This window comes from Phaethon aethereus, assembly GCF_964289735.1.
Source record: "Phaethon aethereus genome assembly, chromosome: 5".
In the NCBI taxonomy this organism is placed as follows: Eukaryota; Metazoa; Chordata; class Aves; order Phaethontiformes; family Phaethontidae; genus Phaethon; species Phaethon aethereus.
The window spans coordinates 4,335,184-4,354,739 of record NC_138579.1 but is presented as its reverse complement, the minus strand read 5'-3'; the positions used below and the strand labels follow the sequence as shown (position 1 = coordinate 4,354,739).

Genomic DNA, 19,556 nt, shown 5'->3' with positions numbered 1-19,556 from the left:
ATTTGAGGTTGGATCAGCTTGAAATAAAACAGAGCTTTTCCCTGTCAAAATGAAAACATGTAAAGCTTTTCAACCAGCTCTCTTAATTGGGTCAGAGAGAATGACAACACCAGTTTTGTGGTGAGATCATTCCCATGATCCTTCCATGCTGTGGAAGTAAGCTGGAGATGTAAGGAAGTTTAATGGCTGAGACGCACAGAAAAAGTGCATTGCAAAAGTGGATGGACAATTAACGCAACTGTTTTCTAAAATGTTGTTTTTCATAACGTCTCTGAAATTAGTTATCTTTACACTGGAAATGGCCTGTTAATACATTGAGTCATACAAGTAATGTCACCTAGTTGCTCAAATCTCTCAGGAGTGTAAAATTGCAAATATTTAAAAATACATGCTATTCCTTTATGTATAATCTCGTTTTCAAAATAGTTTAATGTATCGGTCTGAGACAAGTCAAGCTTCTGTCAAGATATAAGACCATTGCACTTCATAGACTGTAACTGATCTAGGATAATGTTTTTTCTACAGCTTCAAGTAGTGGGACAAGGCTACATAGAGGCTATGTAGAAGAAGCTACGTTAGAAGACAAGCCACCACAAACTAGTCACATTGTGTTTGTTGTGCATGGTATTGGGCAGAAAATGGACCAAGGAAGAATCATCAAAAATACAGCTATGTGAGTGCTTCGTAATATTTGCAGTACGGACTCTAGCCTGAATATAAGGCTGATGTTATAAATGACAGCAGACCCTTTGGTTTATGCTGTATCTTTTCCTGTTGCCTTCTCCTCCTCTTCCGCCGAGTCATTAGTCTCTATATTGTGGGTACTCTACTTTCTATGTTAATTTGGATGTATGGACCTAGTGAGAGCAGCTGCAAGCCAGAAGAACAGAGAGATATTCTGTTTTCATGACCATGCTTGCGACTTTTAGGGGAGTGGCCCATGAATTACTAGCTCCTGCGGTCAGTGACTTTTCTGAGCGAGGAGAGATTTTTCATTTGGTCAAAATCAAGGGGAATCTCCATTGTTCTTACTGGTTGTCAGAATAGTGGGCAAGTGAAGTGCATACTGGTAAGAGAGGGGAAACGAGGAGCTCTAGTGGGAATGTTGGCATTCCCAACAGGACAGAGTTACTTAATGCAGTTGGAAGCTATTGCTGTGAGACTGCTCATGGAGTTCTGTGCACAGATACCAGTTGACAAGTAAAACGTGACTGAAAGCTTACCGGATCTTTTCATTGAATGTTTTCTGTGAAGACTGGTTTGCAGATGGCTTTTGATTTGACACCTGAGCTAACTCAGAAGGCCAGTTATGGTGCTGGTGAATGGGAAGAGAAACTCCAGAGCTATTGAGAATGCTGTACCCGGAAAGATTTTTGAGTATTAGAAGAAATTGTAAAGTTGTGATGACAGCATTGTGGGGGACAAGGTGGTGTTAAGGAATGTTTCATTAGCTGAAATAAGAGGCTAAAAAAGTGTTAATTGCAGCTCTGTATTACACAGATGGTTTAGTATGTGTGTCCCAAATAGTTCCACATTTCATCAAAGTTGACAGAAACCGTGACATACCCAGTGACTCTTCTGAAAGTGTGTGTAGAGCTGGGATTGCTGGTTTCGTGGCAAGAGCTTTGTGAACTTCCCTTTCAATCCAGATGGGCAATGTAGGTCAGTGCTTATGTGCCGTCGCTGTGGCGTGTACCATCTTGTCAGCAGGCTCTTGTGTTCGTTCAGCTCGTTGTTCCACTCTAGTGTCCTCTGGTGTGGTAGAGTACACCTCTTGATTTCACTGCTGTGTCATTTGCCATCTCAAAGCAACAGCCTTCTCCTCCCCACTCCCCTTGTCCTGGCACTCCACTGCTCTTTTTTTTTTGGTGGTGGTTAAGAGCAAGCAATCAAAACCAAAGAGAAAAGGATCCACAGCCCTCCATACAAAGCTGAAATTAGTAACCAAAATAAATGTAAAAACTTAAATTTTTGTAGGAGGCAATTACACCGGAAATGCAAATACCCTAAATGCAAGTGCTGTTTTAACAGTGATGAGAAATAAAACTTCCACCTTGGAATCGTTAAGGTTTTCTGCTTTTTCTTTCTCCCTACCACATTTTACATTGAATATACGTACAGGGGTTGTAAGGGTGGATTAACTTCAGCTCAGGACACAGTGCATAGGCATTCATTCCATAAGAAGTCCTGCTTTAATTGGCAGCCTGTTATCTGAAATCTTTTATCTGAAAGAGAAACAAGACTTTTTGTGCCTCAGTGAATCTTGCTTATATCCTCAAAAAATACCAGTCAGTATTGCATAGCCTTTTAAAATGCTAATTATTGGCATAAACTGTGTATTCTGTACAAAATCTGCAAATGAAAGCATCATTTTAGATTGAAGTCTCTCTTTTTTTATAGCTTAAAACTTACCAGTGAGGAAGATGCCATACGTTCTAGGAAGAGATTTTAGAAGAAATGTCTGCCAGGCCAGCACAATGGCAGCTCTCACAAGCCATACTAGCACTTTCTGTTAGCACTTTCATCCATGATACGTGTGTGGTTGTTGGGGTTTTTTTAATATTCTTTTGCATTAGGGACACAGGGAGTCAAATGTTGCCTTTTGAAAAAGGATGAAACGGATAAAGAGAAATATTTTTTGACCCTTTACACTTTAAAGTAGAAGCTAAGGAGAAAAGAGTGCAGTGTTTTTCTCCTTTTAAATGCACATTCTTTAGTAGGAAACCTGTAGTTGCAGCCATGCTAAATCTGTAACTTAAGCCATAGGTCTGCCCATCAGTGTTACCATTTCTTTCTTCTCTCATCAATATCTGGGCACCACCAGCAGGTGTAGAAGGCACTTTCAGCCCTCAGAGCTCATCGTTGTCTTGGGCTGCGTGCAGCTTTGAAGGCCTTGGATGTCACCAAGTGTGGGAGCCTTGTGCTGGTGTGGGAGCCCCGGGGCAAGTGTTGAGTGTTTCCTTTAGAAATAGAAAGTTGCTTTTGGTTTAGGCCCCCCAACATCTGGCAGGACACGTTCCTCTGCACAGAGCCACCAGTCCTCTCCGTGGACCCTGGGGAGAGAACAGAGATGAGGCAGGTTGGAAGAGGCAGTCTCCATGACGCCTTGCGTTTTTTTGGTACGGAGCTCGGAGGGAATCTGGGATCTCCAGAAGGGAATGCTTGTTCAGGATCTCCAGAAGGGAATGCCTTCCCTTTCTACCACCCACAAAAAACTGTCTTGTGCATTTTGTCTTTGCCACGCACAGTTATTGTTGCTTCTTTGGGGGTTCAATCTACCCTGGGATAAAATTTTTGTATTTGTTTCAACCTGTGTGAGAGCAACACTTCAGTTCATAGCACAAAACGAAAGCCTCACTTGAACAAGTGGTCTGGAAAGAAAGGTGTAAAAATACAGCTTATAACCCAGACATGGAATACTCTCTCTGTAACCCAGGCTGGTGAGAGACCCTACCAGAGCTCATCTGATATGCTCTATTGGTTGCTCCTCAGGTTGCCACTTCGAGAAGAAATTGGTGCATCTCACATGATGCATCTGCATCATTAGGCAGATCCTGTTGGTTACGGAGGTGAAAACAGACTTCTGCTTCCAGGGTAATTTAAAATTGTATGGACTAATTTCATTAAGGAATGGAGTTCAATGGGATCATTAGCGTGGTTAGATGCTACGGTGGCAGGGGGTCCTGTAAGTAGGTAAATGGAAAAGGTGCATTTTATTGATGCTTGAATGAACAGGTCTTTGGTAGATGGGACGTGATTTTATTTCTTCGCAGTGTAGTTAAACACATTTATTACCTAAATGTAGCACGGCAGCTGGTACAACAAGCTGCTCCTGTCAGTGCCGCTATTAACTGCAGAACTCGTCTGGGAAGAGACAGTACCTCCTCCGGGCTGGAACAGTGATTCAGCTGACCCAACGTGAACAGAATAATGTGCTGGGAGCTGCTTTGGTACCGCAGGGATGACTGGTTAAGGAAGAAGATATTACATTCTGTATTCCTGTGTAATATAAACTAAGACATTATGGCATAAAGAGGGGTTTTTATTTGCCATCAGATGCAGTATTCTGACATTACTAGCTTTCTGATAAGGTACAACATTAACTTAAAAATGCATTTTGGGATAGCCTTTTAATTTTACTGTATGCTCTTTCATACTGTTAATTGGAATTCTTTTTTCACTGAACCCTAATCTCCGATTTTGTTGAACTTGCGCTTCTAGATTATGGCGGGGGGTGGGATGGGGCTTCTTGCATATATTAGATAGAATTTAGGAACGTTACTATCCATGTTTCCAACCTCATTTAAAAGAAACCCTGTTGTTTTACCTGACTTAGGTAAAGGTCAGACCTTTAGGCTGGCCCTCTAAATTTCATCAGCTCCTGTGCTTAAAAATTGAATGGAGTAACTCTTCTGTGTATTTCCATAATAGCTGTCATGTTGTGATGCTTTTTGGCTGCTCTTAACCTAAAGCTGGTATCTGTCTGCCTCTGCCTGAATCTCTTGTTTTGCTTTGAAAATTGTATTTGCCTGTGCTGCTGCTCATAGCACAAAAATTGCTGTCTGCGCAAGCAAGATCATCTTGGCGTTCCATAATCACCAATTACATTTTTATTGCAAGTCCCATTAGAAAGCATTTTAATCGTGGATTATCATTATAATAATTACTTCAAAATAGCTATTTTGGTAAATTTCCAGTGGTATGCAAGCCCTTACAGAGCGCAGAGCCTCTCAGAGGCCTTTCAGTGCATTATATATGTGCTGCTAAAATCTTAAATCAATATTTCCTGTAAAATTTTTCCTCTAATCTTTAGCTTTTCAGATATTTGTTAGTTTTGCTTATTTTCCATTTAAATGCTTGCATTGCATTAAATACATATTATGTACTTGTTTTCCATTCTTTTGTGCCGGTAATAACTGCATGTTCTTCTGAAGTTAAGTATCCAAATGGGCTTACAGGTTTCACCTTGAGCTTGTCTTGCATGCTACATGAGAAGTTCAGCCCAAGAGGTAAAAGGTGACGGTTAGGGCATTACATACTTTCACAAGAGCTTGTTTTGTGTGCATTTGTTAATTATCTAACACATGACTTCATATTGGACGGAAGTTAGAACAGCCTGTTTAGGACTTAGATGTATCTTTAGATCTGTTCTCACTCCCATCCTCGCCCCAGCCCTCATTTCTGCCCAGTCCTGCCCCTTCCCTGCCCACACCAGCACAACTGTCTGTAGTGTCCCGTTGTAAACTGGACCACTGCAGCTGGTCCAAAAAAACTGGAACACCATCTGGAAGATGGGAGTGAGTGGCGAGGATGCAGGGGATGACAGTGGGGACGGGGAATGCCTAATCTGCTTTATGCCAAAGCCAGCATCTCGCTTAGGGGCAACCTTGCCACCGTTTGGAACGCAGTGCTGGGGAGGGAGGCACTCGCACTTGGAGCACCTGGATCACCGTTGGCTTTTCTCAGGGATCCCGTAAGCAAATAACTGAGCAGCTTGAGTTCCTTTGATCATGCAGAGTCCCGTTATTCTTGAAAAGGATGAAGTGTGAGTCGTGATCGTGCCTACTTTGGTTGCATCCTAGAATTTCCATCTTTCTTTGGAAGTAAAATGAATCTGCATATGCCCTAGAGCCGCGGTTTTAATGTGTCCTGGTCTGAGAAGAGATGAATCCTTGAGGAACCGTGGCAGATGACTTGTGTCTTGCAGTTGCTCTTTGAAATCCACCTAGACTAAGACTTGAGTTTGCAGCTAAGCTTTTGAAAACAGCCTCCCTTTCATTTCCTCTGGCTTGAACAGTTCTCAGTTTTTATTACTGAGGCCCACTGCTCTCACTTCAACTCGCCAAATTTAGCTCAAGCCAGCCCCGAGTTTCCAACAATAACTCATGGTATTATTTTCTCAAAGAGGCAGTGAGTGCTGCCCTCCATTTGAGGGAACTCCAGAGTGGTGGAAGCCGTTGGGGAATGCCTTAGAGCATAATTTACCAGTTGTGTGACCAAAATCCAGAAATGGATCCACACAGTTTTGCAGGCAGTAGTGAGAGTTTAGGTTTTTTAATGGGGACATCCTATTGCCCTATCTCTTAAATCAAGAGGTCAGAGGAAGAGGTTGGCTGGTGTAATGCTTTTTAAATTAAAAACCATTCCCTTTTTCTTGTCTGTGGATCATCTGAATGAAGAGAGTCTGCAAAGATGACTTGTGAATGAAATGACTACCATCTTCAAGCCCTCAGGCATTTTGCTCCGTTACCAGCTATCGAGGTCATTTTGTAAAATTTGTGAACTAGCTGAAAGTAACTCTTTTGTAGCTCTCCAGTTTTTAATGTAGTATTTGTGAATGCTCCACAAGAGTAAAATTAACAGCATAAAATTAAAAAAACTACAGCAATAATCGTAAATATGTTAACATATCTCAGGAATATGCTTGCTTAAGCAAGGAAGTATACCTGTGAAAATATAGTTTCATTATTTATTATTTTAATCAGAGAAAGGCAGCCAAGGACACTTTATTTATGATGGGTCTCAAAGTATCTCTTTTCAGGCCATTACTTCTTGCACGGAAAATAGCAATATGTCAAAATGCTTTCTAAGGTATGTGTTGCATCTGTGCACAAGTGATTTTTTTTCTTAGAAAAATCATAAATTTTAGTTGTTACCATGTGCTTCGATGCATAGATTTAAGTAGTTGTTGCTCTGGGGTCAGTATTTCAACATCCATTTGTATTGGAAAGGAGAAGAATTCTTTGCCTGTTTAGATGAGGATTTATTACTTCAGTTGGTGTTAATTTAGCAAGCGAGTAGAGGGACATGCTATCTAATAAAATAGCTCAAACTATTTATTTTTAAAAAGCCAGGAGAAGAAAAAAAAGGACTTTATAGCAGAGCAGCTAAGCATGTGTATAGCAGGTATATATGCTGGCATTTTGCATGTGAGCGTAGCCACATCGCTTGGCAATTACACCACAATTTTCTTTGGAATTTATAATATCATACTGTTGATCAAAATCAGTGGGAGGTGTTGTACAGTGCCATTCACTGTAAATGAGATGTGTTGCGCTGGGAATTTTCTGCTGGTGTGTTTTAATGCCTCCACGATTCTTGCGATCAGGAGGTTGGTGTGACATTGCTGCTGTAAAATAATGAAAGAGAGAATAATTGCACCTCTGACAGTAGTTGGCTAGTGACGCTGAACTGGATTGCCTTAGAAAGTTTAGCGGAAGGCAAAAAAAAAAAAAGAAATGTTTTCATAACTACATAGTTTGTAATATTAACCAGCTTCATACGGTTAGTGTGCAGTGCAGCGTATTCGATTTGACGTCGGTGAGGTGGCAGTTAACAAAAATTTGGTGAAACGGACCTTTTGTGCTCTTCTCCCCGAATGTATTCTGCAAGGTATAAAGAAGATGCACACAGAGTTGGGTTTTGGTTTTCTAATGTACCCGAGTGCTTTTGACTGTTTGTCTGTAATCCGTTCTAGCAGAAGTTTGGGACTATTCTGCCAGAGGCTGGCCCACGTCTGGACAACCTCAGCTGACGTGGGGGGAACCCTCCAGATCCGAGTAAAATTACATTTTGCGTTTCACAAAATTTTGGATAAGGCACAGCTTTTAGGCAGGGGAGACTTGACGCTTTTCCCAAAAGCTTTGGCAGGATTGCTAGGCTACACCGCTTTTTCTGAACTCGTATATCTATCTTTAAAAAGGAGACTTTTAATTAAAAAAAACCCTCTCTGTCAGTTTGCCTGTGAATAGCTTCAGTAAGACCTGGACCCTTTGGCACAGGAACAAACCCTGTAGCTGTCATGTTTGAAGACGGGCATATCAATAGCTCTAATAGCTATTTCTTCACAATGTTTATAGCTGCTACTGATGTGTAAATACTTTGGTTCCTTCATTTAAAGTAATTGTTGCTGTGTAGAATTCTGTGCTTTATTCATACGGCGTTTCTATGCTTTTACGGCTTTTAAGCCTAGCAGCTTTAGACCGCTGCTTGGCTGGTTTCCTGCTAAACTTAGTGTTTCTGAATTCATCTTGGCTGGCCACCATCTTCCTTCATGCAGACAAAGTTAAGCTGACTTGGCGATACCAAAGAATTGTTAGCGTTTCCAAAGAATATTCATTTAGATTTTAGGTCCCTACATTTCCTTGTGCTAGTACTCATCTGATGTTCTTCAGACAGGTGTGTTTCTCTTTTGGTTACTCGGGGACTCCAGGAATGTTAATGTATTTACTGAATTTTTATCTTCTTGATAATCTAGAAATTCCGTGTGGCTGAAGTTGGGCTCTCAAGTGTCATTAGAGGTGTCTTGTGTGGGGTGGTGAGGGTTCTTTTGTGCTTTGCAAGACTAGGTCAGTTTGGACCTTAAATCAACCCTGATATAAGCAGATCCTCTTGCTGATTTTTTTTTCCCCCCTCATCATGGGAAAGATTCTGTTTTACTTAAACTTTTGCCATCTCATTGGATGAGAGAGCAGGAGGAGTGCAATCAAACCAGGCTTTAAAAGTAGAGTTGCTGATCAGTTGCATTACTTGGCTGTTTGGTCAGGCCATCAGTAACTGCTTTGGAAGAAAGTGTGTAAAGGACCTTTCCCTTTTCCTTTTCCCCTTTTTTTTCCTTTTCCCCTTTTTTTCCTTTTCCCCTTTTTTTCCTTTTCCCCTTTTTTTCCTTTTCCCCTTTTTTTCATTGTCCCTTCCCTCTAAACCATCTCCTTTCTACTGAAGGAGAACAGAGAAGCAATAATATATTCTAGGAAAGTGTCTCAGCTGAGTGTTTAAATGCAGTTTAACTTACTAAACCGCATTTAGACTGGTAGAAGTACAGATGGGAGATGAATGTCATCATGCCTTTGATTGTAGCAATCACTAAAAGGAGTTTGCTTTGAAAATAGGGGGGAAAAAACCCCCAAAACCACCATGAGGCTTTGCCTCAGAAATAAAAAAATCCTCTGATGCTCAGAACTGGGAACCAGCTGCTGGAAACCCAGCACTGCTGCCTCTCGGTCAGATTTAGTTTGTTGTGCTCATCTTCAAAAACACTAATGCCATTGGGAGCCACGATTCATGTAAAGAAAAGAAAGGAAAACCTAACAGTTTTTTTTCTCAGTTTGGCTGCTGACTGTTTTTGATCGAATGCACAGCTATTTTACTAACTTGTATAATTTCATGGTGGTTTTTGCTTTTTGCTGATCAATCTTTCACGCAACACTAGTAAAACAGCTTTTTTAAAAGAATATCACATACCATTATTCCCCTTCTCCCCCAAACAACAAAGAGGGTCAGATACACTTTGTTTCTGAGGTGCTTTAACGTTTCTCACATCCCTTCAGAGAGGTGCGTCAATGTCCATATTCAGATAGGCTTTAAAAAGGAGAAGGCTTTCAAAAGGACAGTTAGCCTCGCAAGTTCAAATGCTAATGATTGATCCTATTTCTCACTCTGAGAGCTCTCAAGCCTTCCAATTTGATAGGTGAAATTAAAATAAAATGCTGACTTTTCAAGAGATATTTTTGATAGTTTTCTTTGTGTGTAAAAGCACAAATTGTCTTCCTCACATACTGGTCTAAATGGTTGATTTCAGTGGATTCAGGATTTCAAGGCAGCGGTAAAATTCTGAATTTTCAGATCACATTCTACCCCAAACTCACCAGAGTTAACAGATACCTTTCAACTGAATTTAGGTGGTTTATGTTAAGCGCATAGTATAATACATTTAAAGCTTTTTAAACTCTTTTTTTTTGATCATGTAATGCACCATATTTTTCATTGTATGAAAATTTAAGTGCTTTGTAACAAAAGCATGAGATGAGATAATTACCTGTGTTAGTAAGCATGCGTTGCACATTTGAAAAGTAGTAATGCAAGAAATGTGTTGTTGCTGGATGCATTGGCTTTATTTGATAAAAGCACCGATTCTTTACAGGAACATGTTCTTCTTTTCTTTTTTATAGGATGCGAGATACTGCAAGAAAAATAGAAGAAAAGTATTTTTCCAATCTTGCAACACATGTTGAATTTCTTCCGGTTGAATGGAGATCAAAACTTACCCTCGATGGAGGTACGTTACGTGGTTCTTTTGCTGTTTCAGTAGCTGCAGTCTGCAAAATTGTCCCCAGAAGTTTCATGCCATGTTCTCTGCATGTGCCTTGTTTGGATTTTATCATTCTCCTGCATGTAACTCAAGTCTCTTTGGGTTTTTTTCCAGACACCGTGGACTCCATTACTCCAGATAAAGTACGAGGTTTAAGGGATATGCTGAACAGCAGCGCGATGGATATCATGTATTATACGAGTCCTCTGTACAGAGACGAAGTAAGTGTGGTTTTACATAATTTTTACTAGCGCAGGTCGTAGAGGCTGAAACAAACTGGGCTTAGGAATGTGAGCAAAGGTTCCTTCTGAGACACCCTGCATAAAGAATACTAACACTTTGTAAGTATGTAATGGTCATCCACAGTAATCAAAATACAGAGTTTTAAGCGTGAGGTGTAGAGAAGCAGCAGACAGTACAATCAGTGTAGCTTGTTTAGAGCTGTCTAAAATGGGTTTGTATCAGCAGCTTCGAAATGGGAAGGTTTTTTACGGTGTTTTCATGCATCTGCATATTCAGAGCAATGAGAGTTCATAGAGCTGAGATTCTTCTTACCTCTTGCAAAATCCATGGATGTTTGTCATTTCACTGGTGTCAGATGGGATGACGGCATGTGTAAACGCGTTTCAACGCGTTTGCGTACACTCGCCTTGCGGGAAAAACAAGGCGACGCTCGGTGACCTGTTTGTTAGAGGGCTGTTGATGTAGTGGAACACTTACCTTGCCACACCTGTGTAGGCTCATGTGTGCTATAGTCTCTGTAGCTGTAGTGACCCCATTAATCAGAGGGGCAAAGCCTTGAATAAGTGATAAAGTAGCCTGTAAAATACATGCAGTGCATCGCCCCCACAGCATCCTTTCTATGTCACACAAACTGGAGAACCCCGGGGGCAATGTTTTGGGATTAGTTTCTATAGGAGTTCCAGTTTTTTCTGTATTGCCTGCATTACGTGTGGAGTAATGGTAATGTTTTTGCAGCCTTGGTGCTCTGTGCTTGGTTAGGCTGGGGCAGGGAGAGGAGAGACTTTCAAAGGTTACCTGTGGATTTGATGCTATCTTTCATTAAAATGAGATATGTATAAATCCTTTAGACTGGCAATATAATTTTAAACCCTAAACTACCTAATAATACTTCTTTTCCTGATAGCAGCAATGGTGGTGAGATAGCGGTGAGCCTTCTAATCTTCCAACACCAGCAATAAGTGTGCCGAAAGCTGTACCTCTTTTGTTGCTCAGTAATGCAAAGTTCATTATTCAGAGCTCCTGGGTTCTCCGCTGTGTATCAGGTTTCTCTCCCTGTTGCAGAACTGAGGCCAGCATGAACTTTTGTGGCAAGCAATGAAAACTTCTCTGGCAGCTTTGAAATAGATTTTTTTTTTTTAAACTGCATTAGAGGCTTGCCATGTCTGTGGGCATCTTATGGGAAGTGGATTAGCGAGTAAAGTTCAGGTATGCTGGCCAACAATGCATGAAAAATTTAATTCATTGCTCAGTAGAACTGTAGTTTTGCAGGTATATCACCACCCCTCAAGTACAAGAATTGACAAATAAAATGAGTGTGCTGTGGCTGTGCTTAGATTTGATTACAGAAGACTAAGTTGTTTTCATTACTGAATCAAGTAAATTTTTCTCGAAATGTTTGCAGCAAGTTGATCATTACCTTACCATTCTCAGACTGCGTTGATAAACCTTTGTCCCGGGTCCAACAATCTTACAACTTCTTACAGCAAAGTTGTACAATTCAAATTGCAAGTATTTGTCCAAAAAAGAAAGTGCTATTGCAAATGAAATGTTAAAAACTTGAAGAACAGGTTTCTTAAATGCATCTTTGGTGTTACAGTCAAAATGTTTGGGATGCAGGTTTCCTTGTTGTTCATTCAGCTACAGAGTTCATGTTCTGCCAGTAAGTTGTCCGGGATGTGACTTTGTGTTTGAGTCTGCTCGTTTGATTAGGAGTTGTGTAAAGCTCACAGTCATTAAATAGTTTTTGTATCTTTTTTTCACCTTTTATTTTGCCTTTACCTACAGAAAGGAGACTCGTTTTGGTTTGGCGTTGGTTTGGGTTTTTTTGGTTACTCATCCTACTTTATTTCCTGTGACCTGACTTGACAGAGTTTAAACACGATAGTGTCAAGTTGAGCATTCTTCTGGAAAAACAACTGCGTTTTTTCCCATATTAGTGTGGAGCCTTTTTGTGGCACTTTGCTCCGAGTGCTCATTCCAGCTCAGAAATAAGCCTTGTCTTCAAGTATTCACGTGATCACACGTTGCTCGGAATTAACATTCCAGCTCACCACTTCATCACGCCAACCCGATTCTTTGTATACTGTGGGCACTCTTAGCGCTTTCCATCCAGAAGTCCTAAAAATATCTCAAAAGGAGCTAATTAAACTTTGTTGTGCCCCTGTGAAATAAATTGCGCAGTGCAGCGAGTTCAGCCTAGAGAAGAGTAGAGCCGCTATTCACCGGACAACACCCAACAGTACTTTGATACGAATTTTCTTTCTGCTTCCAAGGATCTTCCCCACATCTAGAAGCAACGTAACTGCTTCTTTAAAGCTTTTGACCACTCTTTAAACAACTCGTTAAAGGATTTGCAAGTGGGTAGCCACTGTCGTCTTTTGAGGGGTAGAAACTTTGTCGTATCAGCTTTGACATGGGATAGCAAAGGGCTGTTTCAGGTGCAGCCGGATTGCTCTGCTAAGCGTTACGGGAGCGTGGTAGATAACCCCCTCTCCGATTTCAAGTATTGCTTCTTCTGCAGCATGGTAGGAGGATATCCAAAAGGTGCCTCTGACATCTGACATGTAATGTGTGATACCAGACAGGTATTAATAATTCAGTACAGCCCTATGAACATCTCGGGCTGTCTGGTCTCAGAGTTCAGTCTGGAGGACGTCTGCAGCCAACTGAGTCAGTTGTGCGTTTGTGTGCAGGTCCTCAGCTGTACGGTGGTCCATGATGAGTAAAACAGAATCCCTCTTTAAATGTTACAGACAATAAGGAGAAGCAACAAATCGGTGTTTTGATGCACGTTGCCTATTTCTAAATGAACAATAATTTCACACTTTTAATTCTGACCTTGCTAGTGCCATCTATGGTAACTTAACCTTGGGGTTTATTGTCTTCGGTGGGTGACTTCTGTGTCTTCACATCTGTGTCGCTGTAGCTTCATATTTCTTTAATAATAAATGGCTGTAACAGAGATTAAAAAGACTAATTGATGCATAGTAAATCTAGTGCTGTCACCTTCATTATACTGTTATGTACTTATTTTACTATCTTCGCTGAACTTACTTCCAGACTAATTGTAATTCTGTAAATTATTGATATATGTCTCAGCAGAAAATGCCTTTAGTGCAGGATAAATATTATTTACATCCATCATCCCAAGTTCTCAAAAGATTTAGTGCAAATATTGCAGTAGCCTCTGATCAGTAGGAGATGTTTATGAATTACTTCTGCCACGGCTGAAGAGCAGGGAAACGTGGTGGGTATTGAATGTTTCTCACCAGCGGAGGAGAGGAAACGAAGAAGCCAGCATCTGGGATGTGGAGGCTGTGGGCTTGGTGTCGGAGGTACATTACAGGCTTTAGGAGGCCAGGAGGAATGCAGTGTAAGGCAGCCAACTTAGCATTGCTCCCTTGGGCAGGCTTCGCTGTCTACCTTGAAATGGCTTGATGGTTTGCTATTATACATGTATTAAAAAGGAGAATTAGTGACTGTACTCCTGAAATTTGGGGCAAGTATTAACTTTTACTAAAGCTTTCATCCCTCTTTAATACGAGGTTTTGCAATGGAAATGTCCTTGTCTTATGCACTCCTTTCAGCAACAAAAGGCAATTGTTTTATGTGTGTCTGAAAACGAGAGGGATGTGAAGCAAGAAATATTTAACTGCAACTGTTTCAACATTGCTTTTGCTTATTCTGTTGAACCTAATAGTCTAGGAGCTGCTTGGCAGCACTTTCATGGCTTGCTTTATTCATTTGATTCTCCTTGAATGTATTCTCAACTTTATGAAGTGATAGGTTACTGAACCTAAGCTTAGTCTTGAACACAGTGGTTGGATTAGAAATGGGTTAGACTCAGCTTTTCAACAGCAAGGGGGATACTGAAAGAAGAGACTCGGGTCTGAGCAGATCCGCAGATCCGTTTTTTTGTAACGTCACTAAGACAAACAGCCGTTCCTGTCTGTTCACACAGATAAGTCTCATTCTGGCCTCTCATCTGTTGTTGTGACACTCTTCCGGCATCCATCAGTGATGCCATCAGGGAGCGCGACAACTGTGGTATTCTGGAGAGTCAGCAGTCTCCCCATCTCCGAGTTGCATGCTGGCACGTTCTCCTGGTTCACGTGAAGCAAACACTCCTTGTCTTTGCTTTCATGGTCCTTTACAATCCATCCTTGAGCTCCAGATCTTTCAGTGGCTTTTAAGGACCTTCTTCTACCTCCAGTTGGATCACACACCTTCTTATTGCCTGCTTGCTGAATTTCAAACAAGTTTGCACTTTCTCCTCAAGTTCTCTTGACATTTGGAGGGAGCTGCTTGCAAAACTCGGTGTTCCTCAGATCTCCTTAAAATTCCTTTCCCACAAAGCCTACAAAAACAGTCATGCTATTCAAGCTGGAGGGGACACAGAGGTCAGGTTTCCTGCACTCCCTTTTCATATGTTGTTTTTTTTTCTCTTGGGCTTCAAGCTGTTCATATGAGAAGATTGTCTTGTGGGTGAGGGTCCTGTGGAAGCAGCACAGAGAAAGTTACAGCAAGGGGGTGGTTGGAGCTGAGAGCAGTCTCGGAAGAGGGCAATCAGCATAGCCCAAGAGGAGAGCAGGTGGTTTTGTTGGCTTTGACAGATCAAAGAGGTTGGGACTGGAGTGCTATATCCAAGTTTTGGCAGCAAGCAGGTCACTGAGGACTTGACTAAGAGCAGTGCAAGCTCTGCATTACTTCTGTGCTCAGGGTGCCAGCCCAGGGGTTTTGTACTCCTTGTTTTCTTGAAAAAACTAATTTCCTGGCTATTGAGGGGAAAATGTCATTTTTTACCCTGACGTGCATTGAAAAGCCCCTTCCACCCCAGCGATATGCCTGCTAGTATGGGCAGGGAGTGCAGTTCCTCCTCCTTGGATCTCCCTGGTGTAGGTGTTTGTCCAACCGCGCACACAGCCGACTTCCTCCTGCTTTGCAAGAAGCCGGCACGCTTATTTGCGCTGGTGTCTCGCAAGGCTGCTTCTGCGTCATGGAGGAATGAACAGCTGTTTTGGATGCTGGTGCCAGGGATTTAGAGGTTTGGTTTTTTCCAGCTCAGCACAGGCTGCCGTTAACGTTCTGCGCAAAAGGGCTTCAGCTGAGACAGACGGCAGCTCTGGATGTGTCACTGCCTACACGGTCGCTTGCTCCCCATCATGATCCAGCAGTTCAGGCTTACTCGGTACCTATGAGGTGATTAGAGACATGATCCTTCTGCCCTTATTATTAGCCTTGCCACAGCTCCTTCTTCTGCCTGAGATGACAGTGGCGTGTCTCATCCAACTCAGACTCCCATCTTGTCTTTATAAACCACGTGCCTGTGCCAAGCAGGATTCCTGAATGGGTGGAATGGGCTGTTATTTTTTGTCTTCGTGGAAGCCATATGCCAAACAGACATGTAACTGGAAAGCAGAGGGGACTTTTGGCCTGATAAGGTCCAGCAACCCATTCCTTGGTTGATGGTCTGGTTTTTGGCTTCCCCTCGAATTGCAGGGCTGTCATGCTGGCTCTCCATGAATATGCAGGAAGACCATTCCTTACTCTGCCTCTAATTTGGGTTGTGAAGGGCACAGAGCATTTAACCTCGGTTTGTCAGAATACAAGCTGATGACTTCTGAGCAGCTTGATCCTGCAGGCTTGGGTTTCCTGCATGGAAGATTTATTGGCAAAACTTCAGCTGATAAAGGGAGCTTCAGGCAAGTAGTAATCAATCTCCTTTTTGTGAAGCAAAAATGAAACACATTCCCAAAAGAAACTTCACAGGGGAACAGCAGCGTCCCACATCTGCTCGGTCGTCCTCTGGCGTTGTTTCTACATTCACCCTGTTTTGCTGAGATCTTTGCTGGAAATCAAGGCTCTCCCTTGCCACTTGGGACCGGACTAGAACATGTAGGAAACACATCCCTTTCTCGGATGCTGCTCTGTCAAACTGTATCAAAGACTGTGGCTCGAGTGTCTGTGCTCCTGCCGGTATTGAGCAGGTCTGAAAATTTAATAGTACATAAGGGCTGTCTCCCTAGACTGAGACTTGTGGGGTGCTTCATGTGCCTGATTATGACTTGCATAAAATCAGTCTTGGAAATTTGATTGCATTAAAGACTTCAGGTGTTGTAAAGCCCTGCCTTATTTGTATTTCATTTTCTCTGGGTATCTATGAGTATTTGCAGGGGTACATCTCCAGAGCTTGTAGCATTTTAATCCTGCACCAGACTTTTACACTGAAACAACTCAGCAAAAGGTGCTGAGGAATTTTTTCCCTAAAAATCAGAACAGGGGGAAAGGACTTTTCTGGGGAAGAAAGTAGGAACACTGGAAGATTTTTCTGTACCTTTCTTTCAAATAGTGCAGTGTCCTCAGGCAGATGCTACGCTAATGCTGTGGTAGAAGGGTCAGCTGGAAGGAAGGGATTTGATATGGCTGTTTTTTGAAGAAATAGCAAGTGTTCCCTTTGTTACGGTGCTTTGATCTGTTCAGTAACAGACACGTAAGCGTGCCGCATTGCACTGGTCCTTCTGGAAGAGCCGAGGGTAGCCGAGCGGAGCGGCCAGCAGATTAGCAGTCAGAGCAGCAAGCAGGGTTTGTGGGAGCAGCTGCACGGGAGAAAAAAATTGACTCCATCGACTGCTGCCACATTTACTCTTCTGTGAGAGATTTCAGCTTGTTTAGTCTGTGGGAGAAGCCTTAGGAGATGGTGATATGGATTGGGCAAAATCTCAAGGAAAACCTTTTTGTGGGGAAAGCCCTACTGAAAGCCCTGCTGGGGGGGCTGGAGAAACGGCTCTTTGTGAACGCTCAGTCCCACTGGTCCCCAAAGTACAGTGGGAACTGGGAGGGAGGAGGCAAGAGCGGAGACGGAAAGAGAGAGAGGGGTCTGGTTGTGTTGCATTCCGCTGTTCCGTGTTGGTTGGGTTGGGTTTGGGGTTTTTTTCTGGATGATTGCTGCTTTCCTGTTCTCAGGCAGAAGCAGCAGGTGCTTCCTAAGCACAGAGTAGATCCCATGGACCGGCAGGCAGTGAGGCTTGGGGTTGGCAGGAGCACCAGGGAAACCAGCGGGGAAAGGGCTCCCGTAGCGGGGGAGTCATCGGACGGAGGCGCAGCGAGAGCAGGAGAAGCTGCCAGCAAGCTCTGGGTGAGGCACACTTTACTTACCACCTCACAACGAGGTGTAGGTGTGGAGCACCCACTCGAGTGTTGTGGTTTCGGGAGGCTGAGGAGCGAGGGTTTTTTTGTTGTGGGGTTTGTTTTTTTTTTTTATTAAACAGAATCCCATAGACCCTTTAGAGGGAGCAGAAAGACAAGCTGTGGGGAAAAAAAAAATCAGCTCTTAAAAAGTTGGTATTAATTACAGTGATGCCATTTAGGAGAGAAAATTTGATAGGTAGTTGTATTTTTCATGTTTAATTTCAATGAAAAAAGTCACTGATTTTAACTAATACAAAGCCGTTTAGTGTTTATAGAAGGTACTTTTATATGGAGTGTTAGGATCTACATCAAGCTGTAACTACAGAAGAGCTTTGAAAGCACTTCGTGTTACATCTGCTGGACTAAAGCTCTTTTCACACCAAGCTTTTCTTCTAGAAGTTAGAATATTGTATGCTTTTTAGGACTAAGAAAGCAAATCAGGATTGAATATTATCTTAACTTCATATACTGCTTAATTTAGCTGGGACTTAAAATGAATATGCTTTTTCTTTTCCTTTTATTTTTTTTTCTTACTACATACCAAAAGGTTTAGTTTCTAATCCTAGTACTGATACAGAACTGTTGGCAAGATACAAACATCCATAAGCGCTCCCTGCAGGGGAGGGCTTCTGTTTTTGGCATAGCAGCAAACCAGACCATTCACAGTGCCTGAAAATCTGGAGGCTTTACTACAGCAGACCTTCTACCCTACAATTAAGTTAGGTAACCAGTGATTTGGAGTTTAGAAACAATCTCGATCAGAAGATTTAGTTGAATAAATTGCTTGGACTCTGGTCTGCAAACTTCCAAATACACAGCTATTTGGAAATCCATGCAGAGTTTCTTAGTAACTGCCCATTTTTTTTGTCTAACTCCTCAGTAACAGCATGTTTTTAAGGAGCAGTTAAAAACAGGGTTGGATTCTGTGTCCAACCGGGACTTTCCAAGAATATTCTGTCTTATGCCCCCAGATCGCAAGAGAACAAGACCTTTGTAATGAAATGCCATGATGCCAGAAGATTATTTACCTGTTCTGTGCCTATGGGCTGTGGGGGAGACTGACATAGTGTCATTCTTCCTGGAAAATATCTGCTTTTCCAGGGAAATAGGCTGTGCAGGAGTAGGGTACAGGAGAGTAGGGTACAGGGCTGTTGAGCAAGTTGGGCAGGACATTGGGAGCGACAGCTCGTGTGGAAGAAGAAGCCAAGGGAAGCAGTTGAGTTGTGCATCTTGCTTTTCCCGCCAGAGGAAAACCTAGGGACACTGAGATATATTAATACTGCTTATTTAGGATTTTTTAAAACAAGATGGCATATTTTAAGATGACTCTTCTCCCTGCTGTACTGTCAGGGATGCTGGAAGCTGTGATGATGGCATTTTTTATACTGCTGACTCTGAAACCTGAAGCCAGCGTTCCGTCCAGAGCGTCTACTGTATGGCTGGGGTCCCAGGCTCGCTGCTGAGGTCCCCAACGGCAGGACGATGTATGTTGGCTCCCTTGGAGGGTACCCTGTCAGCCAGCCAACACAAACTGCTGGATGTCAGCGTTCCCTCATTTCACTGAGCTCCTGGCAGGAATCCCAAAACACTTTGATTTCAACAGATCTCTGCTATTTGTCCTGGGTTTTAATCAAAACCTTTTTAAATGGAGAGAATGCCAGCCAGCCAAAGCTAGTCCTGATTTCTATTTTCAGCTCCAACTCTTGGTAAAACCTCTGCCTGTTTATTCCTGTGTGGAAGTAGTGCCCAAAGTCTGTATAAAGCCAAATGCAAGAATAGGCAGTGTCACTGTCAAAAATACTTGAAAATAGGTATTATGATACTCATTTCTCCAAGCTGTTGCAATGCTTTGTTAATCATTTCACAGTTCTCTAAGCATAGGGTTTGATGTGTGAATTCTCACTCAGTAAAATCTGTATCAAACACTGACAGTCCTAGTGCCATTCATATTTATATTCAGTAATGATTCAGGCTCTTGAAAAATCATGTTCAAATTACATGTTCTATAGCTTTAATTTCTGGTTGCTAACAAGGGAAT

General features: G+C 42.2%; 1 protein-coding gene across 1 annotated transcript in view; it reads left to right on the top strand.

Annotated features, from left to right (window-relative positions):
• The window catches only part of DDHD1 (DDHD domain containing 1), a gene marked incomplete at its 5' end in the record, with an annotated part of 70,847 nt that overhangs the window by 34,708 nt on the left and 16,583 nt on the right, over positions 1-19,556 (top strand). Inside the window, 3 exons of the mRNA XM_082000986.1 lie at positions 526-673; positions 9,948-10,054; positions 10,202-10,308. Coding sequence (XP_081857112.1) covers positions 526-673; positions 9,948-10,054; positions 10,202-10,308 — 362 coding nt within the window. The remainder of the gene's footprint in view (positions 1-525; positions 674-9,947; positions 10,055-10,201; positions 10,309-19,556) is intronic.